Below are 16,931 nucleotides of genomic sequence, written 5' to 3'. Positions count from 1 at the left end.
CAATTTCTTCTGTTAAAATACATACGTACATTCCTATAATGCTGAGATATATCATAATAAACTGATACTTTTAATAAAACAAGGCAGCAAAGCTGTCAAATGTACAGACAAAAAGCAGGAAATAACAAAATAGGCTACTGTCAATTCTGATGTAAAAGTACATTATGTTAAACTGAAAATTCAACATCAAATTTTAATTATGCTCAACAGGTAATACCAATGTAAGTAAAATGTGTAACAAGCATAAGGCTTCAAGGCCCATGGGAGTTCAAGTTCACACTTTGAAAATGTAAAACTTCCAAAAAAAAAAGTCAATTAGACTGCTTTTCCAACTCGAGCTGCATTTTAGTCCTGTGTTTCTTTTTTAAAAGTTTGACAATCATAAGTAATATGGTTTTCCCATGATGGTCATCATGGCAGCAATACCCAATATTGTGTTTTATTCTATTTTGATGCAATATTTCATAATGCTTAACAGCATAAAGAACATCAGTTTTTAATAATAAAATATACGTATCGTGGATTTTCAGAAAATGTGACTAGCATGGGTCTTCAAGCCCAAGGTGGTTCTAAGTCACACCTTGAAATTGCCAATATGTGAAAAATTAAATTTTCACAAAAAACTGATTAACTGCCAGAAAAATTTACCAAATAGACTGCACTGCCTAATGAAACTGTATTTTAGTCCCATGTTTCTTTCCTGTAAGTTTGAGAACAGTTGACATAGTTTTCTTTAAATGGTCATTAAGGGAGCAGTGTCCAAAATAGGGGTTTCTTCAAATTTTGATGCAATATTACATAATGTTTAACAGGATAATAACCATCAATTTTTAATAATAAAATATTAGTATCATGGATATTCAGAAAATGTGACTAGCAAAGGTCTTCAGGCCCATGGAACTTCAAAGTCACAACTTGAAAATGCCAAAATGTAGACAAGACAGTACTGTCCTGAAATGCATTTTTTTCCATTTTTAACAATTTTTTAACATATAACAAAATTAACACTTTACTGCCATTTTTATATGATCAACTAAGAAAATTGATGAGATGGGAAAAATATCAATAGAACAGTGTTTAATGTCCAATTTCCTCCATTCTGAGTTTCTGAACATAGTGAATGAATGAATGAATCTGACAAACTGCAATGATAAGAGTTTATTTCCATTTTTGAAACTCTATTATACAATACATGATAACAAGCTTACCATCATTTTTACATAATCAACTAACAATGTTGCAAAGATGCAGGAAATGTTAAACAAAGACTTTTACGTATCTTATTAGTTAAATGATGAGACTGTTAACATGCCTAAGAATTGAATCTGAGGAAATGTGAAACAAGACAGTACTGTAATGAAATGCGTTTATTTCCATTTTTAACACTTTTTTAACATAAAACAAAATTAACAGTTTACTGCCATTTTTATATGTTCAACTAAGAAAGTTGATGAGATGTGAAAAATATCAATAGAACAGTGTCAAATGTCCAATTTCCTCCATTCTGAGTTTCTGAACATAATGAATGATTGAATCTTACAAACTGCAATAATATGAGTTTATTTCCATTTTTGACACTTTATTACACAATACATGATAACAAGTTTACCATCATTTTTACATAATCAACTAACAATGTTGTAAAGATGCAGGAAATGTCAAGCAAACACTTTAACATATCTTATTAATTAAATAATGAGACTGTTAACATGCCTAAGAATTGAATCAAGAAGAAATGTGAAAAAACAGCATAACTTATAAAATAATGGCCCGATTATGCTGATTTTCGAACTTGACCTGCGTTTTAGTAAGATTGATTACTCCTGTGAGTTTCATGACAACAGGCCTATCAGTTTTCTTTGAAATGTGTTAACAGTGTTGCATATATGCTGAAAAGTGAAAAAACAGCATAACTACTAAAATGGTGGCCCGATCATGCCGATTTTCGAACTTGACCTGCGTTTTAGGAAGATTGATTACTCCTGTGAGTTTCATGACAACAGGCTTATCAGTTATCTTTGAAATGTGTTAACAGTGTTGCATATATGCTGAAAAGTGAAAAAACAGCATAACTACTAAAATGGTGGCCCGATCATGCCGATTTTCGAACTTGACCTGCGTTTAAGTAAGATTGATTACTCCTGTGAGTTTCATGACAACAGGCCTATCGGTTTTCTTTGAAATGTGTTAACAGTGTTGCATATATGCTGAAAAGTGAAAAAACAGCATAAATTCTACAATAATGGCCCGATCATGCTGATTTTCGAACTTGACCTGCGTTTTATGAATATTCATCAGCTCTGTAAATATAAAGCCAAAAAGTAAAACTGTCTTCCACTTATGGTGTTAACGCTGAAAGTGCACGGCGACGGCGACGGCGACATCGACATGAACGGCGACATGAACGGCGACGGCGACGACAGACGCAGGTGATGGCAATATGTACAGACACATCTGTGTCTGTACATAAAAAATGATGGCACAATTGGCTTTTTTTTCTTTTTACAGGACAAAAGCCACAAAGGAATCAATTTCCTTACAAATAGAGGTGTATGCTAATTAAAATATTCTACATATGAGAGAAATATTGAGTTAAAAATATACCTAAAATCTACATGTTTTGGTATTAAGTACAGCAGATGTTAAAATTTACCACTGGCAATAAAAAAGATGCCAAGTTCTGGGTAAAACTTTGCATCAGATACCACATAACAAAATGTCTATAATAAAAAGCCTACTTGCAGACATTTATCCTTGTATTAGTAGTGCAGATCTTCACAATAACAAATTTTAATATATTAATTCATTTTCCTGGAAATTACAACAAATTTCCCTTAGTCCCAAACTACTGAGGTTAATTTGAAATATATAAACCCACTTGGATTTTTTTTTATTATAACCACAATCTGTGCCATTCAGACTATATATCTCCATGTATCCCTTATGAGAAATTCTCAAAAACAAAAAAGTCACAACTCTAAAAATTGGATTTATGTATTGTAATTTGGAGAACATAATAGATAAGGCATACATTTGTGATTAATGTCAAATTAAATGGCCACAGTCTCCACCATCCTGTTCTCGATCTCGGGTTCCTCTCACTCCCTGGGGAGAGACGGAGGAGAACTAGGTACAGATATGATAAGAATGCTGCTTATATGACGGCTATAGTGTGCTGACCTTCATAGTTTACTACACATCCAAATTGAAGCCCCCATTTTTGTGAGACTAGTTTTTTTTATTTTTTTTTTATAAATTCTTACTCTGGTGTAAAAAAGTTTTACAAATGGCAGCTCAAAACTCTCCGTTTTAGTCTTGGTCACATCTCTACATAGCTCCTGCTGCATATTTTTTCTTTCCTTTCTCATTGATGACACAAATATGCTGAAATTAAAATATTTATTTCTTAAATTATGAAATATTGTTTAACAATAAGTCAGAAACATCTACTTTCCCTGTATTATTTCATATCATAAAACAATACAATTACAGAACCATAAAAGTCATCATGGCTTAAATAAACTTGCAAATCTTTCAAAAAATTGTGTACACATTTATAAACTTGAAGTGAATGTTAAAGTATTATTTAAGAGTGCTCAGGAGCAGGACTGCCCCCCCCCCCCCCACAGCCTCCCACAGTTTCCCACTCACCCCCCCCCCCCCCCACACACACACACACACACACTGCACATCCACAAACGAAACACTTACCCCTAGGTCCCTGAAATGCTCGTTATAGTCAAGTGCGTACCCTACGACAAAACGACATGGTATCTCAAAGCCTATGTCTGAAATGAATAAATTAACTCCAATTATGTACTAATACATAAATACACATGACTATGAACTTTGAATTTAGAAGTCTCTTTGTTTACAATTCCAACTGAAATCAATTCTCCAAATATTTTACAAATGATTACTTTATCATATATTTTCCGCTTAAATTTTTTTGCATTTTGATAGGAGGATTGCCCTCTTGGAGTTTTATCTCTTAATTAATCTTATTAGCTACACTTTGTCTATCAAATGCTCTGGGCCATAATTAGCATCATTTTACAAGAAACCAGCTGCACTTTTCATTATAAAACCTGTGACTATGGGTCTATTCCCACAACTTTAGATCGATCTATCACCGCGGGGAGTCTCACCAGACTACCGTCAGATAATCCCCCTTAAGTGTCCGTCCCCGCCCACTACAAGCCGTAAGGGGCAATTAACTTTCGTGTCCGCCCGGCTGACAGCTATTCAGCGCGAACCCCCAGGGAGTTAGGTCGATCCAAAGTAGGTCGATCTAATCTATGGAAATGGGGTGTTAGGTTCTATTGTCACTTGTTAGTTTTCCCAAGTGTATGTCAGAGTAAAACTAGTTTTATGGTGTGGAAAAATTTTGCTAACCTATTTGGAATGAAGTCCAACTCAAACATTACCGATATAATGGTATAAATCTTAAGTATAGTAAATTAAGTAGTGGATAATTCATGATATGTAGAATTGTAAGTGTTACTATTGTAACTGTTACCATAGTCACGTACAATCTGGTCTGTATCCTGTGCTGCCTTTGGTTCTTTTAACTAGTAAACTGAAAACAAAATAAAAATACTTTTGATATAAATGCATTTCTCTTTTTTTTTTTTTTTTTGATAAAATTCATCTTTCACAAAATTACCTAAATTGAATTCCTCAAGATCTATACATATTACTTGAGTCAAAGTATATGGTCTTTTCTGTGTTTAACTTCTGCTTTTTTTCTTTCCTGACAAAACAGCTAGAATAAAATAAAATAAAATAAAATAAAATATAATAAGTGCTCATGATCAAAAATTAAAACTCAAATCACAGCATACTGTCTTTGACATTTTGTAAAACTAATTTTGCTAACTTGAAAACGTTTTTTCCAGCAGTACCTGGTGACCCTAACCCTCTTGGGTTTGTACTGTTCTAGGTGTTTTAGTAACCTTTCCATTGTCTTCCCAGTATCTACTATGTCTTCTACTATCAACACATTCTGAAAATAGACAAAACAAACCGATATTTTACAATCTGAGACACACTAAAATATTTGATTTATATACATACTTTCTACCTGATGGTAATTTTCCATCATCTCTTGACTGTTACAGAGCAGTAAACTATACATAGAAAATGTTGAACAGATAAAGTGAATTCAGACTTGTATGTGGTCTTCAGCATTTAGTTTTAATACTAATTTTTTCTAGCTTTGGAATTTTTTAGGAAGTACCTTCCTTATCCTGGAAACATACGAAACAAACGTATATTTTACAATCTGAGATACAATAATATGTTTAATATATATTCTTTCTAGTCATTGGTAATTTTCCATCACCTCTTGAAGGGAACATCTCACAGCTTAACATGAGGTTTGTCACACAACGCAGCGAGTTTCACATAATAATGTTAAAGAAATAGACTGAACTCAAATGTGCTTACAGATCTGATTGGTAAGTTTAGATATGGTGAACCTTGGTTATAATAGCACAAGTGCGTGTGTGTGCGCGTTTGTGTGTGTGTGTGTGTATGTGTGTGTGTGTGTTGGGGGGTGGTGGTAGAAAATGCTGAATGCTGAAAATGCATCCTGAACCAAAATCTTATCTAGCTTATACGCCATTTCACAAGTTGGATCACCAAGGGGGAAGGGGAGGTATCCATCTTTAAAATTACTGGCAATTCGTCCGAATAAATTATAAGTGACCCATATACATTTATAACCAAAAGATATACCTTTCCTGTGATATTATCCAGGTTATCCACTCCTAGGATTTGAACTTCATCGCTTGTTTGGTCATCCTATGGGGAACAATGGCAGTAAGTAAATAGATATATATCGTATAAGTCAATCAATAAATATTATCAAAATCATTACAACATGGCCACAGATGGCTAAAATATGAGGCAACAATAAAATTAATCAAAACACTTTTCTGCTGGTATAAAGTAAATATGATTTTGAATCTTTAAATAAATTTGACTGTCCATACCACATAACTCTTAACCCTGATAAAGTCAATGGAGATGGGCACTGAGTGTTCGATATTCCTGTTTAACTGTTTTATCTTGTCCAGCAGGTCTGCGAAGAATTTGTAGCCTCCTTTCAGCACACACAGCGCCACCAAGTGGTCAGCATGGCCGAAGTCTTGGCAGATATTCCGCGCCAGTCTCTCCACTCTACAAGTCGAAATATGAAAATGATATGTATTTAATTTATGTATTTATTTATTACATATATTATGTATTTAAATGATATGTATTTAATTTTAAAACATTATTTTTTTTACAAACTAATTTAATTCTACACAAGAGACACTGAAAAACTATTTCACAGTACATTTCATGACTATAGTATAGTTGTACAGTTCACCCAAGTCAACAGATTTTTGCCAATATTCCCTCAATCACTTATATATATATATATATATATATATATATATATATATATATATATATATATATATATATATATATATATATATATATAGTAGCTGTAATTCAATCACCTGTCATCTATAAGTCCTGAAGGAATCATAATATCCTCCAGATCATCTTCATAGTGTTTGGGGATACAGAACAGGTCCAGCTTGTAACCCTGCCAGTCGTCAGGGATCTACAATAAAATGTAGAAATAAGTACAAAGAAAAATTGACAGGACAGTTCAAATTGTAAAAGTGCCAGTTATCTGGGATCTAAATAGAGAAATAAATGAAATACATAAATAGACCCCCCAAGAAAAAAGAAGCACTGAAATCTGTCTCTTGCATCTGTCTCTTGTGTATTAATTATAGTCATTAATCAATTACTTAATTAATCAATCTATTAATTATAAGAGGTTGATCTATAAATAAACAAGAGCACAAAAAGTGCAAGGTAGTAATAACACATGGAAAGCAGATAAAGTTTTGGTCTATAAGCTAAGACCAATTATCAGACAAAAGTTCTCAAGTGCACTTTGCCTGGGAATACCTGAGCTACACTTTGTCAACTTGCATTACGACATCAGGAATCAGGGGCACGATTCAATATGTTGTAAGTACAACTATGCTATCTGCACTTATCTTTGAAAAGTCAACAAATATTACGTCAAACGCGCAGTGTTTATCTCGAGCTTCAGTGATGAGCTTAGTGTGAAGTTAAATTTTAATTTGTACAATAATGAAAGCAGGTTGCAGAAAATTCCACAGATCACGAACAGAGTAATACAAGCAGAAAGGAATACAAATTTGAATCCATGCAGATTTCTGTTCACACAGTAACAACTGCATGTTGTTTTGTCTAGTAAAAGTAGGACTGCAGTAAGTTCTCAAACACATACTTTTATAGTATGAAAGTCTTAAAGTAAATGTCACCAATACAAAGTTCAAAATGTTAAAAGTCATGTTAAAAGTCAGAAAATACCTTCTATTATCACACGCAACCCAGTGCCAGGGTTCACATAATATTATATTAATTTATCCAGAATGATGATAATTAAGTATCTGTGTGTGTGTGTGTGTGTGTGTGTGTGTGTGTGTGTGTGTGTGTGTGTGTGGAGGGGGGGGGGGGGGTGTTGGAGAATGCCCGGGGAGTTGGAGTGAGCTGGGGTGGGGTGGCATGTGAGAGAATGTCAGAGGGGTGGGTGGGAGGGATGTGGGTAGGATGAGGGTATGAGGGGAGAATATCATATCATACCATAATAATTCTCAAATATGTATTCTCAACACAAACAGAATGATGGATAAGGGTTTTCAGAATGTATTTCCTTTAGCTGATAGTTGAGAACATCTCAAAATACCTCACTATAATAGGTGCAGTCACCCTTGTATCTCAGTTTAATTGGAAAATCTACACAGATGCAGCTGTTTCTAACGTTTACTAATGTTTCATGGAAAGGTTGGGTACTGTCAGTTTATGATCACTTCACACTCTATATATGCATCTCTAAAGTTCAAGTGTGTCTATTTCTGCACCATGATTACAGTATGTGTATGATAATCCTAAATAATGGCTAAATTAATTAGGATATTTTTATTAAAGTTTACTCAGTATATTACAAATAAATTAACAATCAAATAAATATACTGTAAATAAATACTAGTAAATCGCCACAGTTCAAAAGCTTCTGAAATAAAACAGTTAAATACACCATCAGACAAAAGCCTACAATATGTGGTCTTACAGATACCAAAGTAATGTAGTAGCACCGAATGACTTAAGTAGACTCAGTGACATTATCGCACGTCAAAACGTATTAGTACTCGAATGACACCATTTTATCACTATATACTTGGAGTAGCGATCTCTTGACTTATCACTCGAGCTCTTACCTGAGACTGGAAGTGCACTAAAAAATGCCCTCTTATCAGCTTGCCTCTGTCGCTCATCGATTATTTTTGGCGAACAACAGAGGCAAGCTGGGCTTGAGGATTGTTCCACCCCAGTTTCAACTTACTAGTAGCTGTCACCGATTCATTGATAAGTGAAATTAGATAGTCTTTAAATCAACTAAATGTTTTGAACAAGTACACGCACAGATTATATCTGAAATAGTATTTAGGTTCTAATTTTTGGTTAATATTTTCCAATGAAAGTCTGTTAAACACGTTGTGACATTGGCACTTACCACTACACAGTCATTCCCAGCCATGCTTGCTTTCATTTAGTTGACCTCTCTGACCTCTCAGGCATGCGCAGTGGGTCTCAGGAAGTTCAAGAAAGTCAGATTTAAAGTGAAGCATAAATGTTTACACAAGTTACAAAAACATAGGGCAATCAAATTATCGTTTAATATCAAAACAATTATTGTACTCGCTATTTCCAAAAAGGGTCATTGCAATGCTAACGTGTGTTGTAACTAGGATTGTCTTGGCCCTCTAGTGTCCAGTATTCCACATCCGGGTCCCGTCTCCTAGGAGACGTCTATTTGTTTGTAGGTCGTATTGTTCTGCTGTGTTCCACGTTGATTTCACATTATACTGCAGGTTTCACAGCTGACGGACCGTCAGGATTGTTATTTGTTGTGTTTCGTGCAATTTTACTAAGATTTCAAGATGTTGCAAGAGGAGAATATCTACAATTTGATTCCTAGAGAGGAGGTAAAGCCTCCAAAACCAGCAAGGTAAGTTATAAGATCTAGAATTTTCACCCTTTTTGAAGAATTTTTCAAACAAGCCATCTTATGATATTATCATACTGATATTTAATATTAACATATGCGTCTGTTTTGTATCTATAAGTGCAGCCGCCAAACATTGCAGGGGATATTAAAAATTCCATTAAAATGTGAAAATAGGGGGGAAATTATAGTTGACAAGTTGTAAACTGATGTTTTTATTTTAATGATTTTAATGTTTTGAGTAAAGGTAAACAGTTTATCAGTGTTTCTTACTTTATTTAGGTATACGTCAAAGTTCAAGCAAATGGCTCGAGAAGAAAGACAAGAAGGGAAGTCGGGTTACAAGACAATGGGGCAGGCCAAGGTTCCTGTGCCAACCACTGATAACTTCCTTAAGAAACATTCCAAGGAGCCAAAATTACCCCCTCGTAAGTGTCAAAATACAACATTGATCTTTGTCTAGTCCACTAACTGCTTTGATTTATACTTAGCTTCAATAAATATCCCCTTCATTTATTTTCTAAATTTATTTCTCTTATGAATCAGTGTAAAATTATTTTAACATAAGTACACTTTTCTATTTTATTTTATTTAAACATTTTGAAACAGCCCCTTAGTGTGTGACTTCTATAATCATAGCTAAATGTGAGTTACAATTTTGGTTACATTTTGGTACCTGTCAAGTCAATGTATCTAACATAATGTCATCAGAATATAATCAAAACCTTTACAATATCCAATCTTGTTCTTCCTAGGAGAGCACGTGTTTGCCGGTGAACCCTTCACATACCCAGACGCGGACAGACGCAGACCACCAGTTCCACACAAAGAAGACAAACCTCTCATGGGACTGAGGACAACGAAGAACTTCATCACCAATAACGCTGTGGGTAACATCATGTCTGTCCCCAAGAAGCCAGACAAGAACTTTGTGGACACCAGGGGAGGAGATAAGTGGCCACTTGATCCATCTGGACTGGAGCCTAAGTTTATCCACAAGAAGGTAAGGATGGCTTGCAATATATATCCATTCTTGTTCAATCCAAATGTGATAGATTTTTTTTTTTTATTTATTTATTTTTTTTATTTGATGTGTTGTGTTTGATACAAAATTGCAGGATCATTAGGGGAAATGTTTTTGTAGATATTTTAAATTATATTGTCCACTTCTTCATTTATTGTTAAAAAAATGATGTTGAATCACCAAGTTAAAAGACACACAGCATATTTACTTTGTCTGTTTTAAAAGAAATTGATATGTAAAAAATTATTAAGAAAACTAAATAAAAATATAAAGATAATTTAATTTCAATAATTAAAATATACATCTATTATGTTACCAGGATTTTGGTCAGACACCAGGATATCTTGTGAAGCGTAACAAGGAGGTGATTAGAGCACAGGAAGAGTATGAAGCTTACATCGCTGAGCACTTCCGTCGTGGGGCCATGAAGCAGCTCTCCGAGGCCGAGAGACAAGTCATTCTCGCGGGACTCAAAGCAAACTGGGAGGAGATTCACCACCAATATCAAGGGCTGTCAGTTGTCACGGATACTGTGCCCAAGAAGAACCGCAAAGAGCGCATGGAGGCGGAGATGAAGCAGTTAGAAAGAGACATTGAAACAATAGAAAAGCACAAAGTCATCTACATTGCAAATTAAGTGGGACTTTTTTTTCTAATGTCAGTATTTATAAACTTCCACGAAATCAAGTGTATATGAAAAAGCAATCTTTTCAAAGACTGTGTCTTTTGTTACATGTGTTACCGAATTGAAAATGGAAGGATTTTTGTTTTAACTCCCTAAAAGTATTATTAGTTTTTCTGGTTTACATCTAAACAGTGCCTTTGATGAAACTTTTAATTTGTGAAAGCAGAAAAGCAATCATTCATTTTTGAACCTATTTCACATCTGGAAAATCTGCTCAAAGACCTTGTTGTCACGTACGCATCATGTACACAGTATTTCTTGGTGTAGGAGTAATAATTTCATGGCTCATTTTGTAAATAAGTCATCATTGTCATTTGTAAGTTTGCCAACTTGTTTTAATGTTAAATAAAAACATATATTATGTAATGTTAATGTCATCAACACTCTGAAAGCAAGTTGTTACAGTAATAAAATTTACATGTAAATATAACCGGCTTTAGTTCTTTTTTTTAATTACCAATATGTCCTTATTTTACTCTTTCTCACTCTTACTTTCACTCCCCCTCCATTAAACAAAAGAAGTCCTTTTCATTAACTTCGAATAAATTTGAAATCGTCATTGTCACTCTATTTACTAATAGGATCAAACACTAAAGATGTTTCATGTCAGCTAGAGGACTTTTATACACCAAGGCAAAAACATCAATATTTAACCTTCCAAGTTCTCTGTTTTGTTTGTGCCGAGGACAGTGCATTGATTAATTTGGTCCTCAATTAAAATTGTGTTAGATGAGACAAATCTGACATCACAACAACCACAATCACCACCACATCTCTGTCCTGTCTGTGTGTTGACACTGAGTAGTTTAATTGTCAGACATAGTATCATAACAACCACAATCACCACCACATCTCTGTCCTGTCTGTGTATTGACACTGAGTAGTTTAATTGTCAGACATAGTATCATAACAACCACAATCACCACCACATCTCTGTCCTGTCTGTGTATTGACACCGAGTAGTTTAATTGTCAGACATAGTATCATAACAAACACAATCACCACCACATCTCTGTCCTGTCTGTGTGTTGACACTGAGTAGTTTAATTGTCAGACATAGTATCATAACAACCACAATCACCACCACATCTCTGTCCTGTCTGTGTATTGACACTGAGTAGTTTAATTGTCAGACATAGTATCATAACAACCACAATCACCACCACATCTCTGTCCTGTCTGTGTGTTGACACTGAGTAGTTTAATTGTCAGACATAGTATCATAACAAACACAATCACCACCACATCTCTGTCCTGTCTGTGTATTGACACTGAGTAGTTTAATTGTCAGACATAGTATCATAACAAACACAATCACCACCACATCTCTGTCCTGTCTGTGTATTGACACCGAGTAGTTTAATTGTCAGACATAGTATCATAACAAACACAATCACCACCACATCTCTGTCCTGTCTGTGTATTGACACCGAGTAGTTTAATTGTCAGACATAGTATCATAACAAACACAATCACCACCACATCTCTGTCCTGTCTGTGTTGACACTGAGTAGTTTAATTGTCAGACATAGTATCATAACAAACACAATCACCACCACATCTCTGTCCTGTGTATTGACACTGAGTAGTTTAATTGTCAGACATAGTATCATAACAAACACAATCACCACCACATCTCTGTCCTGTCTGTGTATTGACACTGAGTAGTTTAATTGTCAGACATAGTATCATAACAAACACAATCACCACCACATCTCTGTCCTGTCTGTGTATTGACACTGAGTAGTTTAATTGTCAGACATAGTATCATAACAAACACAATCACCACCACATCTCTGTCCTGTCTGTGTATTGACACTGAGTAGTTTAATTGTCAGACATAGTATCATAACAAACACAATCACCACCACATCTCTGTCCTGTCTGTGTATTGACACCGAGTAGTTTAATTGTCAGACATAGTATCATAACAACCACAATCACCACCACATCTCTGTCCTGTCTGTGTATTGACACCGAGTAGTTTAATTGTCAGACATAGTATCATAACAAACACAATCACCACCACATCTCTGTCCTGTCTGTGTATTGACACCGAGTAGTTTAATTGTCAGACAAAGTATCATAACAAACACAATCCACATAACTGTGAAAAGAGTTTTTCATTTTTTTAAGAAACGATGGTGAAAAAGAAATGTTAATTTTACAGAGTCAAAACACCTGTGAGGGTTGATGCTTCAGTCAACTAATGAAGGCACTTTCCCCTGTTTAGGTAAGCCAAAACGGCAGAATCTTTATTAGTATCTGCCTGTGTTCTTGGCACTCTTCAAGCAGTGTCTCATCGTCAGCTGCCTGATTCAGTTTTTCTTTTCTTCTTTGGAATTGGTAACGGCAAAGTTGTTGAAAACTGGAAGTTGAAAGAAACCACAATGTTACTGCTGATAATTAATACATTCTATACTTCACATTATATTAGCATTTTAACTAAAAAAAAGTAAAAGCTGATGAACTGTTGGTTGATTCAAAAATCTGAATATTGTTACAATTATTTCACTGACTTTTGAAACAGTTCTTTAGTCAAATCTAAGTAAGTAAAAAAAAAAAAAATGCAAAAAATAATAAACTCTGCTCTGCTTAACCAAAACTCCAAATTGTCACAATCTTTGTTCTGTTCACAATCTCAGTTATTTTCACCTACACTTTTCACTTTGTCCCTGATTTGTTTCACAGTGTTATCAACAGATTTTTCTTCTTCCTCCATCGCCTTCCTCTCTTCTCCAGGTTTTACTGCCGGACCTTTAACATCTCCAAGAATACATGCATTCCGCCGTAAGTCTTCATTTAAGAGATCTCTGTCCGCATTTGAGGATTCTTTGGTTTCACTCTGTTTTTGAATCTTTTGTAAAGCCTGTCTAGGTATAAACTTTGGTGCTGTCTGGTTCTTGGGTTTGAAATTTTTGACAACAATGTCTCCTGATGTCAGGTTTCTATCTACAACTGGTTGTGTAGGTCCATCACGTGACAGAGAATTATTATGACTTTTATTAACAGAGCTTTGTTTGTCACCATGCAATTTTTCTGTCAAATCCTGCTTCATGGCATTATTCCAGTTTCTGAGATTTGTCCCTCCTAACGCCCCCTGTTGGTCACTTCCTGTACTATAACCAGCATGTCCATGGGAAGTGACCACAGGATGATGCCCAGGGGTTAAGTGACCCGGGGGTCCTGCTGGTGTACCCTGAGGCTGGGGGTGAAGTCCTGGAACCCCCCACCCATACCGCCCTTCTGGGTGCATGCTGGGATACAATGGGTGGGGGTGATACCCAGGGTGGTGGTGGGTGTGTCCCCAGGGTGGGTGTGGCTGAGGTAGGGGTGGGGGTGGGAGGAAAGGAGGGGGTGGTGGGGGTGGTGGGGGTGGGGTGTTGTACATGCGTGTTTCATGTTGGAGATCCTGTTGTGTCTTTGTGTGTTGATGGTGATGGTGGTCAGTCCCTGGCCTCTGTCCACTGCTTGAGATGTGTTGATGTCCACTATCTGACCAGTGCTGATGTCCAGTGTTGTCCAGCCCTGGCTGGGATGACCCAGGGGCTGTATCAGTGGCTATGGTCTGGAGTATGGAAGAGCTGTCTCCTGTAGCTGTCTCAGACACTAATGAAGACTGGGAACTACTTGCCTCTTCTGAAATGAGATATGCTGGGTAAACATAAAAGGATGACACATAGATTAAGAAATAAATAAAATACGCCATGCAGCACTAAAAATTCCATATATCTAGAACTAAAGAAATTCATTCTTAGACTTCCACACCTAAATTTCAAATTACTTCAATCAAACAACAGAATGAACACATCGAAGCCTATAAAAATACAGGTAAACCTGTATGTGAAATACAAGTGCAATTATCCTATTGTTCGAAGCGCTGGCCTGGTATAAGTTATGTTTTATTAATACATAAATAGTTATTCTATTAATTTTCAATTTATAGCAATTGAGACTTTTGGCCTCTCTGCCAATGACTGAATTATTAAGCCTCAAAACCACTTAGCAAATTTTAGCCAAGTTATCATCACTTCAGAATCTTGAGTTATTACAGCCACATACTAAACTTCTATCATTTTTAGTCTTGGTACCACTTACTAAGTTTTCTGAGCCTCACTGCTACCTCCCTTCTACGTTCCCGCAGCTTGTCCTTGGTTTCCTGGACAGACTCGTATTCTGGGGCATAACAGATGTGAAGTGCACCTCCAAAGAAGGCATAGTCGTCTAGCTTCTTCTTGGCAAACCTGGAAAGTGAAGGTTAACAACAAGTGTTAACAACTGCTGTCCACAGGGGGGCATCTTGATAGTCCGAAGGTTCACTGGTCTGAGGGTTCATTGGTCCAAAAAACGGTAACATTTTCATCGGTTTATAAATCAAGGGTTCATTGGTCCGAAGGTTCTGTAGTGAAAATTCGGACCAATGAACCTTCGGACTATTGAACCTTCGGACTATTGCCCCGTCCACAGTACACTGTATAAAATTCTACAAGGCTATATAGCCAATACTGCCATGAACCAACATTTGTTCTATAAGTTGATTTAAAGATCTCTAAAGTTATATCAATTAAATCCATTTTAAATTCAATATTTTTAGGCATAATGTTTGATACCTTATATCCAAGACAGTTACTTCAGTTATATATGGAAGTTTAAAACTATGGTCTTAGTTTTATCAAAAATGTCCAGTATGCCAAGTAAATAAATCTACTAGTAACTTAACCAAAAATAGTATATTTATTACAAATTATCAAAGCAACATCTGACAATTCAGAAAAATCTAGATATACCATAAAACGCATTGGCTGTGCTTACATAATCTATGAGTAAATTAATACAGAATTAAAGAAAAAAATTCCAGTCACCCAGACCCACCTTGCAGACTGTATCTTCTTATATTTTATCCAGTAAACTTCTGTGTAGTTGTCATCTGTGGGATACTGGTCCAGAATTCTGTACTCCAAGATTTCCCCATATAAAGCAAACAGTTTGATCAGCTCTGCAGAGGCCCCCACAGCTGGTACTCCCTGAACTAGGAGGTACTGGGACTCCTGAGCTACACTGTATACCTGGGAATGGTGGAATAATAATAATAATAATAATAATAATAATAATAATAATCGTTCTTATTATAATTTCTTTTTACATGGCGGATTCCATTTTTACTGTGCACCTTGGCAGTAGACTACATAAGAAGTTTTATAGTAAATATTTCACAGATTAAAATTCCATATTAAGTAGAAAATTCTTAATTTGTATTATTATTATTATTATCATTATTTATTCATTCATTTATTTATTTTTACTCACTGCATCAAATTTCCTATTCATACATATTCTCGAGTTCATCGAGTTCATCAAATTTCCTACTCATACATATTCACTAGCTGTTCCAAGCAGTTTTCAGGGTGTCAGAGACAGATAATTGGTTGTATATACTAGTTGTAAAGGCTAGGACTAGTAATAATACAGAACGCAGATAAGAGTTTGAAAACGTCAGGGGTAATCCTAGAGAGGGGTGAGAAACGTCCATTGTCCTCGTCAGCGAGGCTGGCTTTTTTCAGGGTATGTACGCACAGACAGAAAACTAAGTATTGTGGGAACGTTACTAATGAAGCCACTGGTAGTACTAGTAGATATCAGCCTGTAGTCTTGAACAAGCGCCTCGATGACGAGTGAACAGTTGTCAAAAACAAAAGACCCAGGTGTGGTAGTTCAACTACTGTTCATGCGTGCCGCAACGACCGAACCTAATTGCTCCTCAAGGTCACAAAACAACATCCGGTACTGACGGCTAGGCTCGTCTTAATCATATAAGTAGCGCGTTTCCACCCCCTGAACGTCTTCGGACAAATCGAGATCCAATTGTGGGCAAACTTAGTTTTAAAAAGTTACGCATTGCCACAGTTAAGTGGTTTACTCATAAATCTAAATCCATTTCTTACCTTCACAGCCTTAAGGTCCCTCCCTTCTCGATAGGCAGGGCGTGTAGAGCACAATTCATGCTTTATGTGGTGTTTTAACACCGTCGTGCCGTCCATGTAGCAAATTGGTATCGATGTATAGTTTTCCTCCTTTTTGGAGGTCAAGGTTGCAAGACAGGCACAACCCGTGGCAAGTAG

At 35.8% G+C, this 16,931-nt stretch overlaps 3 protein-coding genes across 3 annotated transcripts; 1 reads left to right on the top strand and 2 right to left on the bottom strand.

The window, feature by feature from the left end:
- Positions 1-2,469: 2,469 nt before the first annotated feature.
- LOC106173673 (hypoxanthine-guanine phosphoribosyltransferase) lies at positions 2,470-8,744 on the bottom strand. The gene is made up of 8 exons (XM_087013534.1): positions 8,612-8,744; positions 6,513-6,619; positions 5,997-6,183; positions 5,740-5,805; positions 4,905-5,005; positions 4,533-4,579; positions 3,712-3,788; positions 2,470-3,384 (listed from the first exon to the last, which is right to left on the bottom strand). The coding sequence occupies exons 1-8, from the start codon at positions 8,645-8,647 to the stop codon at positions 3,328-3,330; spliced, it is 678 nt and encodes a 225-aa protein (XP_086869660.1). The 5' UTR covers positions 8,648-8,744; the 3' UTR covers positions 2,470-3,327.
- Positions 8,745-8,900: 156 nt separating this feature from the next.
- LOC106160071 (enkurin) lies at positions 8,901-11,242 on the top strand. The gene is made up of 4 exons (XM_013536581.2): positions 8,901-9,106; positions 9,386-9,531; positions 9,859-10,106; positions 10,447-11,242. Exons 1-4 carry the CDS (start codon positions 9,039-9,041, stop codon positions 10,762-10,764), a joined length of 780 nt encoding a protein of 259 aa, XP_013392035.1. The 5' UTR covers positions 8,901-9,038; the 3' UTR covers positions 10,765-11,242.
- Positions 11,243-13,453: 2,211 nt separating this feature from the next.
- LOC112041572 (uncharacterized) lies at positions 13,454-16,885 on the bottom strand. Its single transcript, XM_087014104.1, has 4 exons — positions 16,755-16,885; positions 15,685-15,878; positions 14,911-15,056; positions 13,454-14,451 (listed from the first exon to the last, which is right to left on the bottom strand). The coding sequence occupies exons 1-4, from the start codon at positions 16,848-16,850 to the stop codon at positions 13,454-13,456; spliced, it is 1,434 nt and encodes a 477-aa protein (XP_086870230.1). The 5' UTR covers positions 16,851-16,885.
- Positions 16,886-16,931: the final 46 nt, after the last annotated feature.

Source organism: Lingula anatina, chromosome 5 (assembly GCF_051362555.1).
Source record: "Lingula anatina isolate TDL-2025a chromosome 5, LinAna3.0, whole genome shotgun sequence".
In the NCBI taxonomy this organism is placed as follows: domain Eukaryota; kingdom Metazoa; phylum Brachiopoda; class Lingulata; order Lingulida; family Lingulidae; genus Lingula; species Lingula anatina.
This window is presented reverse-complemented; position numbering and strand designations above follow the sequence as displayed.

Excerpts from the sequence above, each read along its gene's own strand:
- LOC106173673 (XM_087013534.1), bottom strand. The coding sequence starts at position 8,647 with ATGAAAGCAAGCATGGCTGGGAATGACTGTGTAGTG. Across the intron at positions 6,184-6,512 it reads TCAGGACTTATAGATGACAG|AGTGGAGAGACTGGCGCGGA; the intron begins GTGATTGAATTA and ends TTCGACTTGTAG. Across the intron at positions 4,580-4,904 it reads AAGAGGGTTAGGGTCACCAG|TTTACTAGTTAAAAGAACCA; the intron begins GTACTGCTGGAA and ends TTTTGTTTTCAG.
- LOC106160071 (XM_013536581.2), top strand. The coding sequence starts at position 9,039 with ATGTTGCAAGAGGAGAATATCTACAATTTGATTCCTAGAGAGGAGGTA. Across the intron at positions 9,107-9,385 it reads AAGCCTCCAAAACCAGCAAG|GTATACGTCAAAGTTCAAGC; the intron begins GTAAGTTATAAG and ends TACTTTATTTAG. Across the intron at positions 10,107-10,446 it reads CTAAGTTTATCCACAAGAAG|GATTTTGGTCAGACACCAGG; the intron begins GTAAGGATGGCT and ends TTATGTTACCAG.
- LOC112041572 (XM_087014104.1), bottom strand. The coding sequence starts at position 16,850 with ATGGACGGCACGACGGTGTTAAAACACCACATAAAGCATGAATTGTGC. Across the intron at positions 15,879-16,754 it reads GGGACCTTAAGGCTGTGAAG|GTATACAGTGTAGCTCAGGA; the intron begins GTAAGAAATGGA and ends CACCATTCCCAG. Across the intron at positions 14,452-14,910 it reads AGTGAGGCTCAGAAAACTTA|AAGAGGCAAGTAGTTCCCAG; the intron begins GTAAGTGGTACC and ends ATCTCATTTCAG.